Source organism: Odontomachus brunneus, unplaced genomic scaffold (genome assembly GCF_010583005.1).
Source record: "Odontomachus brunneus isolate Ranch 3 - 2012 unplaced genomic scaffold, Obru_v1 Obru_scaffold_077, whole genome shotgun sequence".
NCBI classification, from domain to species: Eukaryota; Metazoa; Arthropoda; class Insecta; order Hymenoptera; family Formicidae; genus Odontomachus; species Odontomachus brunneus.
The window spans coordinates 1365558-1384448 of record NW_022639527.1 but is presented as its reverse complement, the minus strand read 5'-3'; the positions used below and the strand labels follow the sequence as shown (position 1 = coordinate 1384448).

The window sequence follows — 18891 nt, the reverse complement described above, 5'->3', positions numbered from 1 at the left end:
TATATATATATATATATATATATATATATATATATATATATATATTTCTAATAATCTTTTGTCCGATTTATATTTTATCTTAGCTCCTTTCTTATAAGCTCCTTAATTCTGGATTTACACCAAGAAAAAGTAATGGAAAGTAACGAAGTAAAATATCATTACTTTCAAGTAACAATTTCGAAACGTTTTCAAAATTCGTTACTTTCAAGTAACAGTTTCGAAACGTTTTCAAAATTCTCCGACATTTCCTCGCGCAAAATTATTCTCCGCTATGATGCAGCTCTATTTAAGTATTGTCAGTATGAGCTTACTCAATGGACGTTTCCACTTTTATGATATTTTTCTCGCAACGGCAAAGATAAAAAAGATAGAAATGTAAAATCGTGAAATCTGAATTGTTAAGTTGCGCCGACTTTTATTCGATCTGTTTGCCGACCCTGACTGACGACAACCGCCAGTCGGATCAATATTATTCAAAATAAGAAACAGAGGATCAGACTACCAAGTTTGTATTTGGTGATTCTAACGATTTTACGCTTCGCCGTCCGTGGAGCGCCTCAGAGATCCTTAATTAACTGTAATTTGCATTCGGGCAACGAGGAGGAAGGAGACATAACTACTGTCTAGTCGAAGCAGCGGGAAAATAAGATACGTCACTAAAGAATCTTTACGTCCGTCACTTCCTTGCAATATGTATTCCGCGAGACTCTTATGTAACCGCGTGACTTTTACATTCGAATCAATCATCCCACGTGCATGTCGAGCAACAGTATATTCCGTATTGTTGTGATTCCATGTTGAATCTGCCATGCTAGTCCCGAGCGAGGCTCCTCCCGGACAATATAACGTAAAAACGAGCCACATTCGCGATGAGCAGGCGAAAATGTTTGCGGCAGCGGCTATAAATTAGTTACGTGACCGCACGAATAATTATCTGTGCATTAAGAGGCTTATCCGACAAGCGGCGCGCAAACGTCGCTTCGTTTGCAGCGTGTCGCTCCTCTTATTTCTTCCTGTTCGAGTTAAACACGCCTGCATATTAATGTTATTCTGGAACGTGTCGGACAGCGAAAACGAGTTATCGACAGTTTACTGGTACAAGCTTCGCATCACGGGCCACGATTCGAGAAATCGAAATGTTTCGCATGACACTGATTAAATCGAAATATCGGCGAAGCGGCCGTGTAATTTCCATAAAATTCTTATCGCACAATCGTTATCGCAGCATGAATCGAATATTAATGTCAAAAATTACATCGAATAAAATTAGTATCGCGAAAATTAAAAAGACCAAATGTTAGTAATCTTGCAAATTAATAGAAAAGATCTCATATACAGTACCTTCCATAAGTTTAGAAACTTAGATAAAAATAAGGATATTTAAATGGATATTTTATAATAATTCTGTTTCGCACTTACCTTCAGAAGATCGACATTTATGTCATTTGATAGAGCGAAATTTCAAGTTTAAGAATCCACTTTCTGTATTGTTGTGCGATAAAGTTTAACGGAGTCATGAGCAACCGAAGTCAAAATGTTCAATTTTACTTTACATAACGATTGAAGATTAGATTTTTAGGAATCAACGAGCTCCAGCCTTGGCTTGCTTTGTTCCAATTGGTCAAGTTCAAATTTTTAATCGTCAATCACCAATCTAGTGCAATTTGGCTTTCATGAAAACGAAATGAACAAAATGGAAAATTTTCTTCTCAATTTAAGACATGCCACGAACGCAAGAAAAAATCTGACAAAATTTTTCGTTTCTTCCCTGTAAAAGATTGAAGTTTTCTATACAATTTACTTTCTGAAAAAATTTCTCTACAATTTTATGTTTCCGTACTACTAAGTGTTAAAGTAAAATTGAGCATGTTGACTTCGGTTGCTCATGAATCCATTAAACTTCATCGCACAGCAATATAGAAAATGGATTCCTGAAACTTCGCTCTATCAAACGACATAAATGCCGATCTTTTAAAGGTAAGTGCGAAACAAAATTATTATAAAATATCCATTTTAATATCCTTATTTTTATCTGTGTTTCTAAACTTATGAAGGGTACTGTAAAAAGAATGTTAGAAATATATAGAAATAAATAATTTTTTTATAGTTTTAAGTAATAGACGAGTGTGTTAAGTGTTCGAGCTATGGTTACCCAATCAGCCAAATATAAGAAGGAGAACCAAGAAGAACGGAAATCACGAACGTCAAAACACATTGACGACGCAATTCAAAATCCGATATTCTCAGAGATGAATGGCGAATGTCTCGGTCCGCTTCGGAGCTTGCTCGGTTGCACAATGAATTAAAGTGATCCTTGACACGCGTATCGTCTTCGACATCCTACAATAATTCGCGGGGCTCGGCGGCGCGCCGGCAATAAACGGTCATGAGAACGCGCCGAGCATTCAATCGAATCAAACGAGAACAAATTGCGTGTCACAGGGTTATGACGGCCGATGCACTAATGTCGATGTGGCGCGGTGCTTTCTCGTCCGCGGACAGGTTTCGCCGAACCGGAATGGCGTGGATTGCTTGCGTTGCACGATGAAAAGTGAAAGACTGCAGTTGAGTGCGCTATGTTGCACCATCTCGCCGCGAAGCCGGCCTATCGAAGCAGCGAGTCGCGTCATCGGCGCGCGGTCGCCGCGATCAGCGTTACTACTTCCATCGGCATTATCTTCTGCGAATAGTTCCAGCTAACACGAGCGCAATGAAAGATCCATTGTGAAGCTTCACAAAGGCTGTCGGATACGCAGCCGCTCGAAGAGACGACCCGGAGCCGTTTCGGCGATCCGGCTCTCTGGACTCTCGCATGACACTACCGAAGACGTCCAGATTACCTTCGTCGCAGGTCATTGTCCTGGAAAAGATACTCTCAATGAAGTCTTAGCCGAGTGGATTTTAAATCGCTGTCACACAGAATCAAATGAGGATATGATTCATGTCATTGTTCTCGATAAATTCACGTAATTCAAGCGAGTCTAATCTGTCAGGAATTTCGTTACCTTGAGAATCGTCGAGTGAAAAACAGTAGAAACGAGCCGGCATGGTACGTTACGATAATCTTACACACGTTATATAATTATTGTCACGGTTATCGCTCACGATAACCGTTTCAATGTATCTTTTACGATGTACATGTTAACGACGACTTGAGTAATAAACCAGCGAATGCCGTCAGTGTGACACAGCAAGTCGATTATGAGACCTGTTCTTCGAAATAAACTCGTGGAAAACGAAAACTTCCAGATGCCAGAGTGAAAGATCGGTATTGTATCAAGTCGTCTGTCAAATAAAATGGAAAATGAAATTCTCAAATTTCGAAGGATTAATAATTCTCACGAATAAATCGACGAGATACTTATTTAGACGTTTAACGAGCGTCTCGTATTTTCCTTTCGATAAGCAGAACTTTCATGACAATTTAATGGAGAAATGATCAATCTTTCGCATCAATCTACTTTCCACGCCAGAGAGAAAGACTCGCGATCGACCTTGACTTGTAATATCGCAGCAGACTGAACCAGACTGCACGGTCAATTTACACAGGATATCGGCTGCGAGACCTATCGGAATCACGTTTTCTCACGAGCTGCCGCGACGTTTTCCTCGCAAACCGGGAAATCGTCGAGCATCGGGTCGGTGGACAACGTCGGTCACAGTCGGAGGAGCACGTTCGGGCGCTACGCGAGTGGACTGGACAAGAACTCCATTGTTCGTACGCTGAAAGACGCAGTTATGAGGGTGTACGCCGCCTCGACGACGACGTCGTCGGCGACGTCGCCAGATCATCGCTATTCCGTTTAATATGCATAATATAAGCGGCGCGCGGACGAACGAGGAAGTAGAACGATATGTAAATAAAATCCAAGGACGACGACGAATGCGAGTGCACGTATCGACATGTGTTCCCGCGTCTACGTGAGCGGACCGCCGAAAACTCATTGATATTCCCCGCCGTCGTCGTCGTCGTCCTTAAGTTTCAGCTCGTAAGTTACCAAGCGTGTTGCACGAGCACGCGCGAGCTGGATCCTCGTTGCGAGGCAAGCCCATATAATGTTATTTTCACGCGCCGGATCGCTGCTCAAAATCCGGTTAGAGGAACATCGTGAGCACGATCCGGAGGAGCCGAGGCAGAGCAAGAGAAACTGTAGCACTTCCATGAACATAATATACATAATATACATAATATACAACGCCCTTCGTTCTGTCGTCTAATTGAGTAAAGCCAACATCTAGAAAGAGAGCGAGAATAGAGGGGCTATAGTTTTCTCTCTATTTTGTCACTTTTTTGTTGCGCGTGCATCTATTTCTCGTTTCCATAATATTATAGAGCGCAACAGCACCCCGACTGATCTGGGAAGCAAAAGTCTTAAGGGACGTCTACATTGGAAGTAAGTAGGAAGTAAGAGTAAGAAATTGACCAACCATAGTCGAATGTGAGAAGAATAATCAACTATGATTGGTCAATTTCTTATTCTTACTTCCTACTTCTTATTGCTTACTTCCAATGTAGACGTCCTTTTACTTAAATCTTATTGTACACTTTAGGTTTGTTCGAGTTGCTTGTACTTTTCACACTTTTACACCTAATGCCCGTTGCACACTAGTGCACTCCAAACAACACAATTTTTCAAAAATACATTCTGAAGACGTTTTCAGGACGGAGGGACGTCATCAGAATATTCTTAGGACGTCCTTTGAAAGTATGAATTGTCTGAAAATAGCTAATATCCAATAAGTTTATTCACATTAATTGAAACTTTTTACACTTTCACACTTAGTGCACATTAATTCTTTAGAGGTTCTAAAAATGGCGTCATGTTTTCCGTTCGTGTTATGAGTGTAAATACAATTCTGATACACTTTTCTCTTGCTTGGGATCAAGTATAAAAAGTGTATTAAAATTGCAATTACACCCATAACACGAACGGAACTTATGATTAGAACCTCATTTTTAGAACCTCCAAAGAATTAATGTGCACTAAGTGTGAAAGTGTAAAAAGTTCAATTAATGCAAATAAACTTATTGGATATTAACTATTTTCAGACAGCTCACATCTTCAAAGGACGTCCTAAAAATATTCTGATGACATCCCTCCGTCCTAAAAGCATCTTCAGAACGTATTTTGGAAAATTTGTATTGTATGAGGTGCACTTGTGTACAACGGGCATTAGGTGTAAAAGTGTGAATAGTACAAGCCACTCGAACAACCTTTTGTCTGTGCAGAAAGAGACAGAGAAGCTGATGTACATGTTGGCTTCACTTTTCTGACTGTATGCGGCGTCTATGTATATTATGTCTATGCTTCCACCTCAATAAATATCAGAACGTTGTTTCTTTAGCGACCACTAAAAGGACAAACTGCCCCGTTGAATACACAGGATAGGTTCTAAAATTCATCGAGGCAAAAGCGTTGCCATCTTCCCCCCGCCAATTGCATAGGCGACCTCGAGCGTCGTGGCAGCTTTCAAAGATAGATCCAGACCCGGAAACGAGATCTGCGTGAACACTGCACGCAGCGCGGCGAGATGAAGGACGATGAGTCTCGTAAGTTTTGATTTTCTTTTTAATAGCAGTAATGATTAGCGCTCTCGCGGCGCCTGCTCCGCAAGATGCTGTGGCAACGGAAGGTCAAGGTCTGGCGGCGATCGTCACATGACTCTTAACATGCTACAGCTCACCACCCCTCGTCTCGGTGATCTACCTTGCCGGAGGCTGAGTCGCTTCAACGCTAAGTCACATGGATAAACGCTCGATAGCTTATGAGCAATCAACTGGAGAGAGAGAGAGAGAGAGAGAGAGAGAAAAGTAAAAAGAAAAGAAAAAACGGCGACTTGTGTATAAAACAGAACACTTATTATTATATAAGCCTACGAACGCGGAAAATATCATGTCCGTATGCCTCATAAGCCGACTTCGTGCAATAAAGAAGTCCTCACGTAACGTTATCTCGTTATCAACGCTCGTGATCAAATCTAGATGTTCCTTGAAATTGTTCGAATACATGGATCGCCGACAGAGACTACGCGAGTGAAGGTCGAGAGAAGGCCGAAATCACGCCGGCGAGGATCTTTCGAAGAGAATAGACGCATGTTTTTATGACCGGGCAAAAGAGCGATAAATAACGATTTAAAGGGACCGTTGCCTGATCGGTGCTGGAGTTTCCATATTCGGTAAACACAAGGCGGAACCGGAATGAATAGCTCGGGCAGGATCAGACAGCCGTCAAAGGTACGAGCAAACGGAGCGTGGCGGAGAAACGGGAACGGCGAGGAAGAGCGCGCGTAACTCGTCGACTCGAAAACTTATCGATCCGTCTTCTATCAGTCTATCTACATCTGTTAGAACGATTTGTTAGAGTGAGCTTTATCGAATCCGCGGGCGCGCGACTCGCGCTCACTCGTAACTTCCACCACTTACGAGGAGGAGAGGTGGGCCGAGTAGCTCCAAAATTAAGTATTTGACAGGCGGAAGCGCGCGCGCGCGCGCACGCTACATTGACGGAATGACAATACGATTAATGCGACGCGGCGCGTCCGTCTTCGGGGAGAGACTTCAGACTCCGAGACGGGTACTTTGCCCGCTGTAAGATCAAGTCTAATGCCGCGGGCGCATTAATTAAAATGCAGCCTTGAACCGTTTCCTTCGTAAATGCTTTCGTGATATATACCATGTTCTCTGCGTAGTCTTCTATCTTTCTTTGTTTTTCTATTTCTCTCCATCCCGGCTCTGCTCTCCGATCGTCTCGTGCGTAAGGAACCGAATTCCCACCGCCTAAAGGCTCAAGCCGACGCTTCCTTAGGCACGACAAAATAAAACAATCGTCTCGCTTACTATAAGGCGGTCGCTCTGTCTCCCAGATGAGCGTGCCGCGATGAAAGTACACGCGGCATCTCTTCTTCTTCACGATGAAGGTGTTGAGCAGCACCGACTTGGAGGAATGATCGTCCGCGTTCTCCTGCATCATCCTGCTGCTGCTGCTGCTGCTGTTGCCACTTGGGGATAACGCGCGTTCCAGTGGGTGTCGCGTTTCAGCTGGGACGCCGCGACGTCATCTCGACGTCGCTGATCGATCTGCACCGTGAGTACAACGATGACGACCACGGCAATCACGACGTCGATGACGGCGGTGACGATAACGACGACGACGGCGACGGGAGCCGTAAAAATCGAAGCGAGGATACTTCTCGTCGCACACGCGGACGTTCTCACACGCAACACCGTCCCGGTCGGACGCGCGAGCGAGACTGACTGCGTCTCGTCGCGACGCGATCGACAAGGTCCGCCGCGGCGAGAGAGCGAGGCGAACGTCGCGTCGCGCGCTCCGTTTCCGCGTCCTGACTGCTCCCACATGTTATATCTGTGAAAAGTGCGAATTACTTAACGATAGATTGAAAGAAAAATAAAGAAAGAAAGGAAGTAGAAAAATAAAGAAAGAAAGAAAGAAAGGTAAGTAGAAAGAGACAAAGACAGGGAAAGGAAGAAAGAACATTGTGACAAAAACAGTGAGAAAATAGAATGATAAGAAACAGCGACAGATAACGATAACATAAAGGACAGGATCACAAACAAAGGAATGAAAGTAACAAACGATAACGATTAAAAAGAGCGCAGTAATTACTTCCCTCCGGAAAGCACTCAGTTTTCGTGGTTATTCCGTCGTGGTTTCCAATTTTCTTCATATCTGTTGTTATCATCTGTTATAGTAGTGACTCTTACAATTGGATCTTATCTTCATGCCAAGGCTCCGAATTTGTAATTCCAAGATATCGTGCGCGATATTTTGATAATATTACATGCAGAAAAAATATTCTTCTACTGCTGAAGAAAGAGATTACTCAATTTACTTTTTTTTCTTAAGTAACGCTCATCTTCAATAAAATATATTGTCCTCGAAATGCATCTTGAATAAATTTAACGCTTATGATAAACTTTATACTCGCGAGTATATAAATTTGCGAAATATATACCTGAAACAAATAACATTTTCTTGAATACAGTACGTGCTTCTTTAGATTACGAAAAAGTTATGGACGGTTACTGAAGAGGTTATTGGAGGTTATTCTTTGTTTAGTGATAATGCATATTATCTAGAAATATATTCCTTGTATATATTGCACATGAAATCGTTTAATCTACGCTTTGTTGCTTAATGTTCACTAATTAATTAGACTTGTTCAAAATATTGATAATTGCAGGACTTATTCACAAAGCTTACTGCACAATCCACCGTTTCAAACTTGCAATATTTCGCAAGCGCTCTCTAAACTATTTAAACATTCATCTTCAGTTCTATGTATCAACTGTCGAGCAATTGTTTCATTTGAGAAGCAGATATCGTTGTTACCGACGCCCTACCGATATATGTGATTACAGTCGGCAATGAAGAACTCTACTACTCAAAACGGTGCATTAATATTCATGAGCTCTTATTTCACGTCCGCGTCACAGAGCTAATTATTAATCAACACGGATCCACTCATTATAATGTTTCCTTTAGTTTTGCCACATGCGAGCAGTTGCAGCATTGAACATAATTGATCTAACAAGAGACGTTGACTATTGTTCTCATCGAAATATGGTAACAATGGTGAATGGCGCGTAGGTAATTCATATTAGTCCCAGACAGCATAAATGCCCAAAATCGACTTTAGGAAGTCTTTAAGAAATCTTTAAGACAATACCTTATAAACTTTTAAAGATGTCTTAAAGACGTCTTATGACCCGATTTTGGACATTGTGTTGTCTATTGCAAATACCCAGTAAACACAAAGTAACAGTAACATAACATCAATGTTACAATTTCCTATTCAACAATGTAACTGTTATATAACGCGCGTGTTATATAACAGTTACATTGTTGAGTAGGAAATCATAACATTGATGTTATGTTACTGTTACTTTGTGTTTACTGGGTAGTATGTAAATATTAATTTCATTGATAACCAAACGATTAATAACTTCCATAATAGCGCAAGTATTTCCAAATGCGTATTACCCAGGTAGCAGAAACTTCTAAAAAACTTATGAACATTTAAGACGTGAAGGACATCCTACTTTTCAGACGTTTCTTAGAAGTTTCTTCTACCTAGGTCCTACTTATTGTAAAGATTTTCTCTCCCATTGAAAAAAAATTCGTCGCAGAGCTTGGGAGAACTCCAAGAAAATCGTTGAGTCCGATTTAGGAGAGATAAAAAAATCACAAGCCTCGTTTTCCTGTATTGCTTCATCGATTGATCGTAACCTTGAGGAGCGCACACGAGAGACTTGAATCTCGTGTGATTTCATCCGAGATACAAAATTTCGCCTGCGACAACGATTCACCGGTTGCGTTGACGTGATCTGAACGCGGTGCAAATATTTGATCGGCAAACACAATGTATTCTGTCGTACAAGGTGACTTGTCGAATCAACAAAACGCAAGTAACTGATGATTAATCGAATCAGCAAGTTCGGAGAGAAATGAGCTCGGAGTCGCGCGTTAAAAAACGATCGTTGCAGATACTTTACGAGCACGTCGCTCGACGACGACGGCGACGACGAAGGCATCGCAGCCTGACAGTCGCCAGGAACTCGGAGGGAGCGGACCGTTACTGCGATTTGCGCGGGAAACATTGCGAAGGGAGGCGAGTTCCGCGATCAGTCGAGCAGCATTCCAAGACGATCGTCGGCCGCGTATATTTCGTGCGCCCGACGACATTTCGGGGCGACTGCTCCTTAAAAGGAAACGTTTAACCAGGGCCGCTTCTCTACGATTCACACGCTTACTTAGACGTGAAATTTGTTCCTGGTGGTAATAGCGTGACTTCCGACGCATTCCATTATTTGCCCTACGATAAAAGACAAATTAGGATGATTAAAGTGTGATTAACAAACGTTATCTTTCTTACAAGCCTCTTATTGTCGATACAAATACATCGATTACATCACGGACATAGAATAGCTCCAGCGACTGACATATTCGTAGCTTTCTGGAGAGAAAGTGGAATGGACATTTTTCATTCTTTGTGAAACTAAAAAATATTCCTTTGCAGGAGCGCGACGAAGTGAAAGCGAGCTGGTTGAAAGCCACTGGTGACACGTCGACGCGCTGATTGGCGCGCCGCGATAACGCGGTGTATTTAAGTCAAATGACAGAGGGACTAACACGGGAAACGACCAATAGGCGGCACGGATCGCCGCGCGACTCGGCACGTCTCGGCTATCGCGCGATTTCGCCCGACATCGCCGGCGTCGTGGCACACGCATTCACGCACACAGCACACGATTTGCACACCCATCCACTACCACTCCTCGTAGCCATCGTCATTGAGTTCGGCTTGTCGCCGTGCGCCAACGAAGCGAGGTAAAAGCGAGTCGCAAGGAGTTCAGAATCAATGCGGATTAAATATGAATGTCCTTGCGTTCGCGTCGCTGAGAGCACACCGCGTGCATCGCGCGCGAACGCATCGATCTACAGATGAAACCGGATGAGACGTGAGTGGAAGAACACTCGCGGAAATGGATTTTCCAGCTACTACAGAACGAGCCGTGTGATACGAGCGAGTGTGTCAGTATCATTGATCATTCATCGCACGATCGTTGACTTCACAATGGCCGGCATCGCGATGCCGATAATCAGATCGACGAGTCGATCACTAAACCTAACAATGGGAGTCAGGTTATTTTGGCGTTTCAGCCTCTCAGTATCTTAGTTCGACGTACAAATCTCGTGGAATTATTTTGTCCCGCTGTTTTCTTGCGCGAACGTCGCGACAGGAGACATTCGACCTTCCTTTCAAATCCTCGCGGCGATCCATAGGCTCGTGAGCGCATCGTCGTCGGAAAATGTTCAGATGCTTGTTGAACTTGGCCAGAGTCAAGTATATAGTCTGGCGACAAAGGCGCTTTTCAGACCGATGGTCGGCAAGCGACGTGGTACGCTCCTGAGGCACGGCTCAGTGGCGCTGCGAAGTACGCGTGCGCGCGTTCGAAAGAGCCAATCAGCGCCGTCGGCCGACACGGTGATGGCATCGTGGGGGCTCGCTCGCGCCCTCGCAACTTGCTTCGGCTGATACTGCCGGTAGGGCGTCCATTTTGTCAACGCATATGGTCCCGGTTAGTCGACGCCGGTGCGGCCCAGTATAATTCCAATTTGTTGCGAGTTCGCGCAAATCCAGTGGCTGTCTTTCGGCGGCGTTGCGGTACCCTGAAATCTGGTAGTGTGAGGACTCGTGTGGCCGGACACCAGGTGTGAGAGAGCAGGCACACCGGGTGGCGAGAACGTGCGCGAGAAATAGGAATCTCAGAGCAAGAGTCGAACGGGCGTCGTATCGTGTTGCGTGGACCAGCGGAAAAGTAACAGTGCAACTCTTCTAGGCAAGATGGCGGAGCTGCAGGGCAATCCAGTGGCACAAGACGCCCTGTCCGTCGCTCAGCTTGAACTCGGCGGAAATCCAAATGCCTTGGCGCTGCGTAGGCCATTTGATCCAGTGGCGCATGGTCTCGATGGTACCTTCAGACTTACCCGTTTCGCCGACCTGAAAGGATGAGGGTGCAAGGTCCCTCAGGAGGTTCTTGGGAAACTCCTAGAGGGACTTCAGGCCGACGACGGGGCTACACAAGATCATGAGCATGCCCACTTCATGCATTTGGCAATACCGCGCATAGGTGAGTGAAATATGCGACATTGCACGTGCAAGGGAAGAAAGAAAGAGGGAGCCGACATCTTCGACGCCGCGTGTATTTCCTCCGCCGTTCTTTTTCTGTCTCTTCTTATATTATTTTAACAAAAAACTCATTTTTTGCAATATATCGACGAGATTATTTTTGGACTTTACATTGTCGAGACAACAACAATGTAAAGTCAACATCAATACGTGCGAATTCATGCTTTTGTGATCTCTTGGAGGTTGCCACGTCAAACACGAAACAATTGAGACGACACGAGTTTCTTTTTTCCCCCCTCATTTGCGCGGGGCCCGAATGATCGCAAAACAGCCCTGCCGTCATGGCGGCCGTGTGGTCTCCCGCCCAATTTCTCCCACGCTTCCGGAAAGGAAGCAGGGTGTTCTCAATCTGAAAGTCTTCATTGTCTGAACAATCCCTTGAAAATTCGGAACAATAAATTTGAAATTCTATATTTTATTATATTCGGTAATATAAACACATGACAAATACTTGACACAGAAGTCTATCGTTTATCGATAAATAATATCTGTGTAATCAATTTTAACAAATTATTACTACTCTAAATGTTCCTTTTCTAACAAAGTTCAAAGATCTGTATTGATAGTTGTTACTTGTCTCATATGAGATATTCAGATTTGAATTTGTAGTTAGATGTGAATTTTTCAGTCAAATTTTGCAATTACAAATATAATGTCAACTTAAAATTCAGATCAATATCAGATTTGAATGTTTCACATGAGAAATTTCAATTAAGGGCTATTTATAAGAACCAAAAATGTTTGGAATATATTTGGGGGATATTTCTTATCAAGTTATTAGTTATTCATCAAATTAACAGTTTATTTTGCAATAAATTAAAGAGAAACTTAATGTTCTAGGCATTGGTATGGATTCCTCCGTAACACCACTAAGACATGGCGGATTGAGTCTGGTGCAGACAACTGATTTCTTCTATCCACTGGTTGATGATCCTTATATGATGGGTAAGAGAAATAATGCGCGTTGAGAAGCGTGTGGAATGTCACATGGGGAGGAGCGAGGATTTGGGTCTGTAATGTATTGAGAGAATGCTATTTCTTTTCATTGCCATTCGAGGATCTTTTCAGGTAAAATCGCCTGTGCTAACGTTATCAGTGATCTCTATGCAATGGGTGTTACGGATTGCGACAACATGCTGATGCTACTTGGTGTTAGTACTAAAATGACTGAAAAGGAGCGTGATGTTGTCGTGCCATTGATAATGAGGGGATTCAAGGATTCTGCAATGGAAGCAGGTACCACAGTAACTGGTGGGCAGACAGTCGTTAATCCATGGTGTACCATAGGTGGGGTGGCTACCACAGTCTGCCAACCCAATGAATACATCGTGTACGTGCCGAAAATTTATTATGTTCTCTATTCACTTACAATTTTTGTCAACGTGATCAGTTTATTCGTGAACTTTACATTCCACAATCATTCACGCACTTGTTACTATTGAATTTTATTGACTACAAATGTGAAAGGCTTTTGCTAGAGCCTCCTTGAATTCTTCTTGAGTATAATGACTGACTTTTTTGAAGAGAATTCACACCTTGGCAGAAAACAAAAAGGCAGAAGCTGTAATCAGGTGGTAGTTGATAGTTTCTACTTTTCTCCTAATTAAATGTGTGAATTCTCCCTTAGATTCAACTTAAAAGAAACACCTTTATCGCTTACATTCTTCTGTTTAGTCCGGATAATGCTGTTGTGGGCGACGTGTTAGTTTTGACAAAACCCCTCGGGACGCAAGTTGCCGTTAACGCACATCAATGGCTCGACCAGCCGGATCGTTGGAACCGAATTAAGCTAGTGGTCAGTGAAGATGATGTCCGGAAGGCTTACCAACGTGCGATGGATAGTATGGCCAGGTTGAATAGGATAGGTACGTGATATTTCTGCGCAGAAGTCACTCTCCGTGTAATATATAATAGAAAAGAAAAATTAACATGCGATTATGACGGCGTGTTATGTATTTTTCAGCGGCTAGACTGATGCACAAATATAATGCGCATGGCGCCACAGACGTTACTGGTTTCGGTCTTCTCGGTCATGCTCAAAATTTAGCCAAACATCAGAAAAATGAAGTCTCTTTCGTTATTCACAATCTACCTGTTATCGCAAAAATGGCGGCAGTGGCGAAGGCCTGTGGTAACATGTTCCAGTTGTTGCAAGGCCACTCTGCCGAAACTAGCGGCGGTTTGCTCATCTGTCTTCCTCGGGAACAGGTCAGTGAGCAGCTTATCGAATCATATTTTCATTATTAAACCGGCTTTCCTGCTAATACAGTAGAGCATCTTATCTTCCCTCTGAGATGTTCTAAAGAACGGCAGGTAGAAAAACTGAGGTTTTTGCAATACGGCTGATTATTAATATTTAGCTAAGACTGACCTCGTACAATCACACGATAACTCGAAAAATATTCGCACACACCAAACCTTTTTTTTTTTTTTTATTAAATAAACCTTTTTTTTAATAAAGCATCTCAGTATATATCGATACGGATAAGAGTAACATTTTTCCGATCGAAATATAAGTTGAAATATTTTTAGTACTTTGTGCTTTGCGAGTATCTCCTTTGTGTCTTGATTTGTTGTACTAAACGCATTTTATTTTACAGGCTGCAGCATATTGCAAGGATATCGAAAAGCAAGAAGGATATCAAGCGTGGATCATCGGTATCGTCGAAAAGGGCAATCGCACAGCAAGAATAATTGACAAACCGCGAGTGATCGAGGTACCGGCTAAAGAGAAGGAAAGCGAGCTCTGGTAAACGGGAGTCGAAGAGAAACTGCGTTCTTTCGCCTTTTAATTATACGTTTATATACTTGAAATAGCACATACGCACGCATTCGATGCGCTTTTACGTGCACCATGTACAATGGGTTTAATTCAGACCCCGCATATCCGGTATCTTCTTCAATTTTTCGCTCGTTGTACTTTTAGATACATGAATTTACAACTTCTTTCTCTTTTGCTGATCTAATTGATTTATTAGTGACATGACAGTCACCACGTGTGTACTATTAAATATTCTTTGAAATGATGAAACACTTTATAAGTGCTGAATAGAAGAAAAAACTACTTTTCCTTCCTCTTATGTTACATATTAGTATAGTAATATACTTAGAATTAACCGTAAGTTTAACAATATCTCTCGTTTGAAATATTCGAAGTCGAAGGCACGTACGTTCAACAAGATCAGTAAGATGAATTGAATGCTTATGAGAATCAACATTCGTAAATAAAAAAACAATGTAGGCTTCTCGAAGCTACGCTTCAAAAATTTACATCAAACTAACAATGAAATATATCGAATGGCGACTTAAGTATATTTGATGAGGAGCATCGATCGCTACACTAATCACAGAGCTAGCGATATATTTTACAAATTATAGAATTTAAGTAGATTGTATTATTTTGCATGGGGAACTGTGAATAATCTCAAATTGGATAGGAACACACATGCACACAGATAATTTCAAGAAGTATTACGAATAGTAACGCCCATCTTTCTATAGAGCGCAATCTAAAAGAATATTTAGGTAGAGAGACATGCGTACAGTGTCCAAAGGCCTTCTAATTATCTCAATACATACGCTTCGAATGATTCTGAAAAGAAAAAGTTTAAGCACAGGTCCTAATGTTGTATTACTTTTTCATATGAATAAAGTGCTACTTTGTCAATAAAAGAAAAAACCAATTCTGTATATAGATGTTCTTTAGAGGAAAAATACTTCCCGACGAAATCACATTTTTCTTGATAGTCAAGGAATAGCCTTAAAATTAACGTGACGTGCAATTTTAAATCTTACCTTTTCTTACGACTTTGTTAATTTTAGTTATTTATTGCATCAAGGGAAAAGAAAAATTTCACAAGTATACTCAAAGCGATCTCAAGTGTTCTTTCATAAAACATTTTTATATTTGAAGATAGCATGTATCTTTTCACTTCCATCTTCAAAGTTCCACAGTAGTGGAAACAGAAGCCTTAAAACTCAACCCGAAATATCCTCCCCATTTAGTTGATATTTTTTGCATTTTGACAATGTATATATATATATTTATTTATTTATTTATTTATTTATTGAGTAGCGATTTAGACCAGTATATGAATCTTTTTGTGATTTAAAGTACTCCCAATTATATAGATTAGTTGAGAGAGGTTAGGTTAAGTTAGGTCGCTCGCAGGATTAGATTAGGTTAGATGAATTGTCGCGCGCGTACGCGCACCAGCCGATGCTTTCGTTTAGACACTCAGCAAAACGAGTACTATACGAATACGCTCGCATGAGTGCCGTAACGTGCTTATCATGTGTGTATTTTACACACGCAGCGCAGTTGCGCGTATTTGCACTCATATAATAAGACATCCATAACCTATTCGTGTAATAATAATAATAACTACATGGTATCAACGCTTTATCGCTCTCTTATAAAATGGAAGCTTATCAAGATATCATCATGCCTGCGCTCGACACGGCTGACTAATCTATCAAGTAACGATAGCATGTTTATCTATCTTATTATTTAACCATAAAGGAAACTATAATTCTAGAAAGCCGAGCATCATTTGTCACTTTATATGTTCTATGGATTTCCAAGCGATCTAAAAGCACCGGTGATTGGGCTCTTCGATAAGAGAATGCGGACGCATTATTGAAATGACTTTCTTAATTACGTTGGAATTTCGAGATCACATTTGATCGTTAACCTCCACGGGTAAAGTATCAATATGCATCTCTGTTTAAGTGCATTTTCTCGTCACGATAAGTTTTGTTTTGTGTTAGAAAAGTTCTACTCAAAATATTCTATATTTTGTTCAAACAAAAACAATTTTGTCTGAATTTTTTACTTATATATCTAAACAAATTCCTTTTCCATGTCATCCTGCATTCTCTCAACATTGATTATATTTTTCTCATTAGGAAAACAACCATCATCACACATGCTGCCTGGACAGAAAAATGAAACTGACTTGTTAATTGTTGAAAGATGGCACAAGACTTGAATACACTCTGCCACAGGAAATCCATGCGTTGTATGAAAGTTCCGCTGAAGTCAACTGAGCAGATATACTTGATTTTTCTTGTGCCAGCGGTGATCAGCTGTTTGATATACATAGTACACTTCTCTTCCGACCTGGTGGTAGCTATTGAACACTTCAAGGATAACAATCCAATATGGGGATCCTGCACCCTTACAATTATATATGCCCCAGCACTCTCATATTTTATGCTGACAGTTTCAAGACCAGATTGGTGGATGACAGATGATGACAAAGTGTCCAAAGGCATTCTCGGCTGGTTCGGCCTCCAAGTGTGTCACCTCATAGGATTTGTGTTTTTTGCGTTGTACAGGTATCACATAGCATGACAAGTCAATTGACACAAGTGTCTGGAAGACACAAATAGATCTATATAGCAATGAATGTTTCTAGGTAAAAATCTTATGTTCTTACAGATACGCAGGACTGATTGTACTCTCCATAGATGCCATAAAGTTAACTGGAGATGCAAGACTCAAGACATTAAACTTAGCTGCAGCACCTGCAGCCATTGAACTGTACTTCTTCCTGCAAGCATGGTTCCAAGCCGCTCCACAAGCTGTCTTCCAGACCTACTTGCTTTTCAGCCAGAACCCCATGCACCGCAGCTACCAGTCTGGTAAGTGAATCAACTTTTTTTCATATAAATAGCTTCTTAACTATTGAACAAATTCTCTATGTACTTTTTGTAGTGACAGTACAGGTGCTCTGCATCCTCATGTCTGTCGTAATAATGGCTATGCAGACAACCTCTTTCCAAAGATTTGAAAGCCAACGTTTAAATGGCAGGAAACTACCATGGGCAATGTGGCTGAAAAAATACTGCGTCGAGGTACACACCTCTCAAGTGTAGTCGTTACAAAAATAATACATAATAATATATAATAATATAATATATAATAATAATTAATATATGAAAATATGCGTATAAGTGATTATTTAATAATATATGATTATTTTATCATATGGCCTTCATATAAATTATGTTTCAATTACCAGGAACTGGAGAACATCGAGGAAAGGGCACCGTTACAGACCACGTTACCCGTGAAAGACCAGGAAAGCAAAACGAACGCATCGTCCGAATCTGTACAACCGGAAGACAACGAAGCGAAGCCGGAAACAGCCGTAGTCTTGCCACAACAGCAGCAGCCGCCGTCGCCGCAAAATGAATCACGTGGTCCCCTAAACCGTCAAATTTCCGTGACGCCGCCGTTACCGCCGAAGAACGCACACGTCACTCCGCCGCCGACGCCGCTTCGCGGCATCACGACAGTCGCGCCGCTGCCAATACCAGACCTGCCCGCACCTCCACGACCCGACTCAGTCTACACGGAATCACAACAAGAGGCGAACACCGAGGGCAATCAGCAGCAACCCATAACGGATAATCCACAAAGTCTGAAAGTGCCCACACGCAAGTACTCCGAAAAGGGTCTCGAGGAAGACGACCCGGTGGGCAAATGTCTATCGTTCCTTTGGTGGTTCTTCTTCATCCTAGCGCGCGTGTTGGCCATCGTCGTAGCCTACGAGTTCTATTCGGCGTACGTGATAGCGACCTTGACGGTACACTACGTCGTCATGTTGATCTACCTCTTCTACTACGCCAAGTACTACGACGTGATCACGTTCTTCGTGAATCTCTGGCTCGGTCTGGTCTATATATTCAGTCTGATCGAGTACAGAGTCAAGTTTAAGTACGCCGACAAGTGGACGATGCCGTATTACGTGTTCGTGATCATACAGAATATAACGCTGACGTTGACGTGGTTTATCCACGCCAACTGGGATGGTTTCTGGTATACTTACGTGGTCTATACGATTTGCGTCTGCACGGTGCTCTGCATCTTGTCATCCGCGGTTTACCACTCGTTGTACAAGCCAAAGAAATGTAGAGTGTATAGCAGCTGACGATCGCTAGAGGCCTTGCCATTCGGATAAGTCCACTAACGATTCGGGAACTTCCGCTTTTTACTTACTTGACTTTTCATAAAAAGTCTAGACTGCTTTGTGTTCAATATATTTTGAGAGAAATGTTTGTCAGTATTCTGCGCGCAGCATACACATAATCGTACGTGAAACGTATATTTATGCGTGTATGTGTATATATATATATATATATATATATATATATATATATATATATATATAT

At 41.9% G+C, this 18891-nt stretch overlaps 2 protein-coding genes across 11 annotated transcripts in view; one reads left to right on the top strand and one right to left on the bottom strand.

Annotated features, from left to right (window-relative positions):
- Positions 1 to 7320, bottom strand: part of LOC116847408 (ceramide kinase) — an 18820-nt gene extending 11500 nt beyond the window's left edge. Inside the window, exon 1 of one of the 4 annotated variants that reach the window (XM_032822379.1) lies at positions 6839 to 7320. In XM_032822379.1, coding sequence (XP_032678270.1) covers positions 6839 to 6971 — 133 coding nt within the window. In that variant the 5' untranslated portion in view covers positions 6972 to 7320. Of the gene's footprint in view, positions 1 to 2152; positions 4401 to 6838 lie in introns of those variants that run through there. The other 3 variants (XM_032822381.1, XM_032822378.1, XM_032822382.1) reach the window with 3 other exon arrangements.
- LOC116847406 (inactive selenide, water dikinase-like protein) lies at positions 5518 to 18885 on the top strand. 7 transcript variants are annotated; one of them, XM_032822374.1, is made up of 7 exons: positions 5518 to 5551; positions 11363 to 11653; positions 12553 to 12657; positions 12781 to 13042; positions 13387 to 13577; positions 13676 to 13920; positions 14313 to 15026. In XM_032822374.1, exons 1-7 carry the CDS (start codon positions 5533 to 5535, stop codon positions 14463 to 14465), a joined length of 1266 nt encoding a protein of 421 aa, XP_032678265.1. In that variant the 5' UTR covers positions 5518 to 5532; the 3' UTR covers positions 14466 to 15026. The 7 variants fall into 7 exon arrangements, with proteins under 7 accessions (XP_032678265.1, XP_032678267.1, XP_032678266.1 ...); XM_032822376.1 differs by lacking the exon at positions 5518 to 5551 and adding an exon at positions 11057 to 11202 and having other exon boundaries at positions 14313 to 14465; XM_032822375.1 differs by lacking the exon at positions 5518 to 5551 and adding an exon at positions 11064 to 11234 and having other exon boundaries at positions 14313 to 14465.
- Positions 18886 to 18891: the final 6 nt, after the last annotated feature.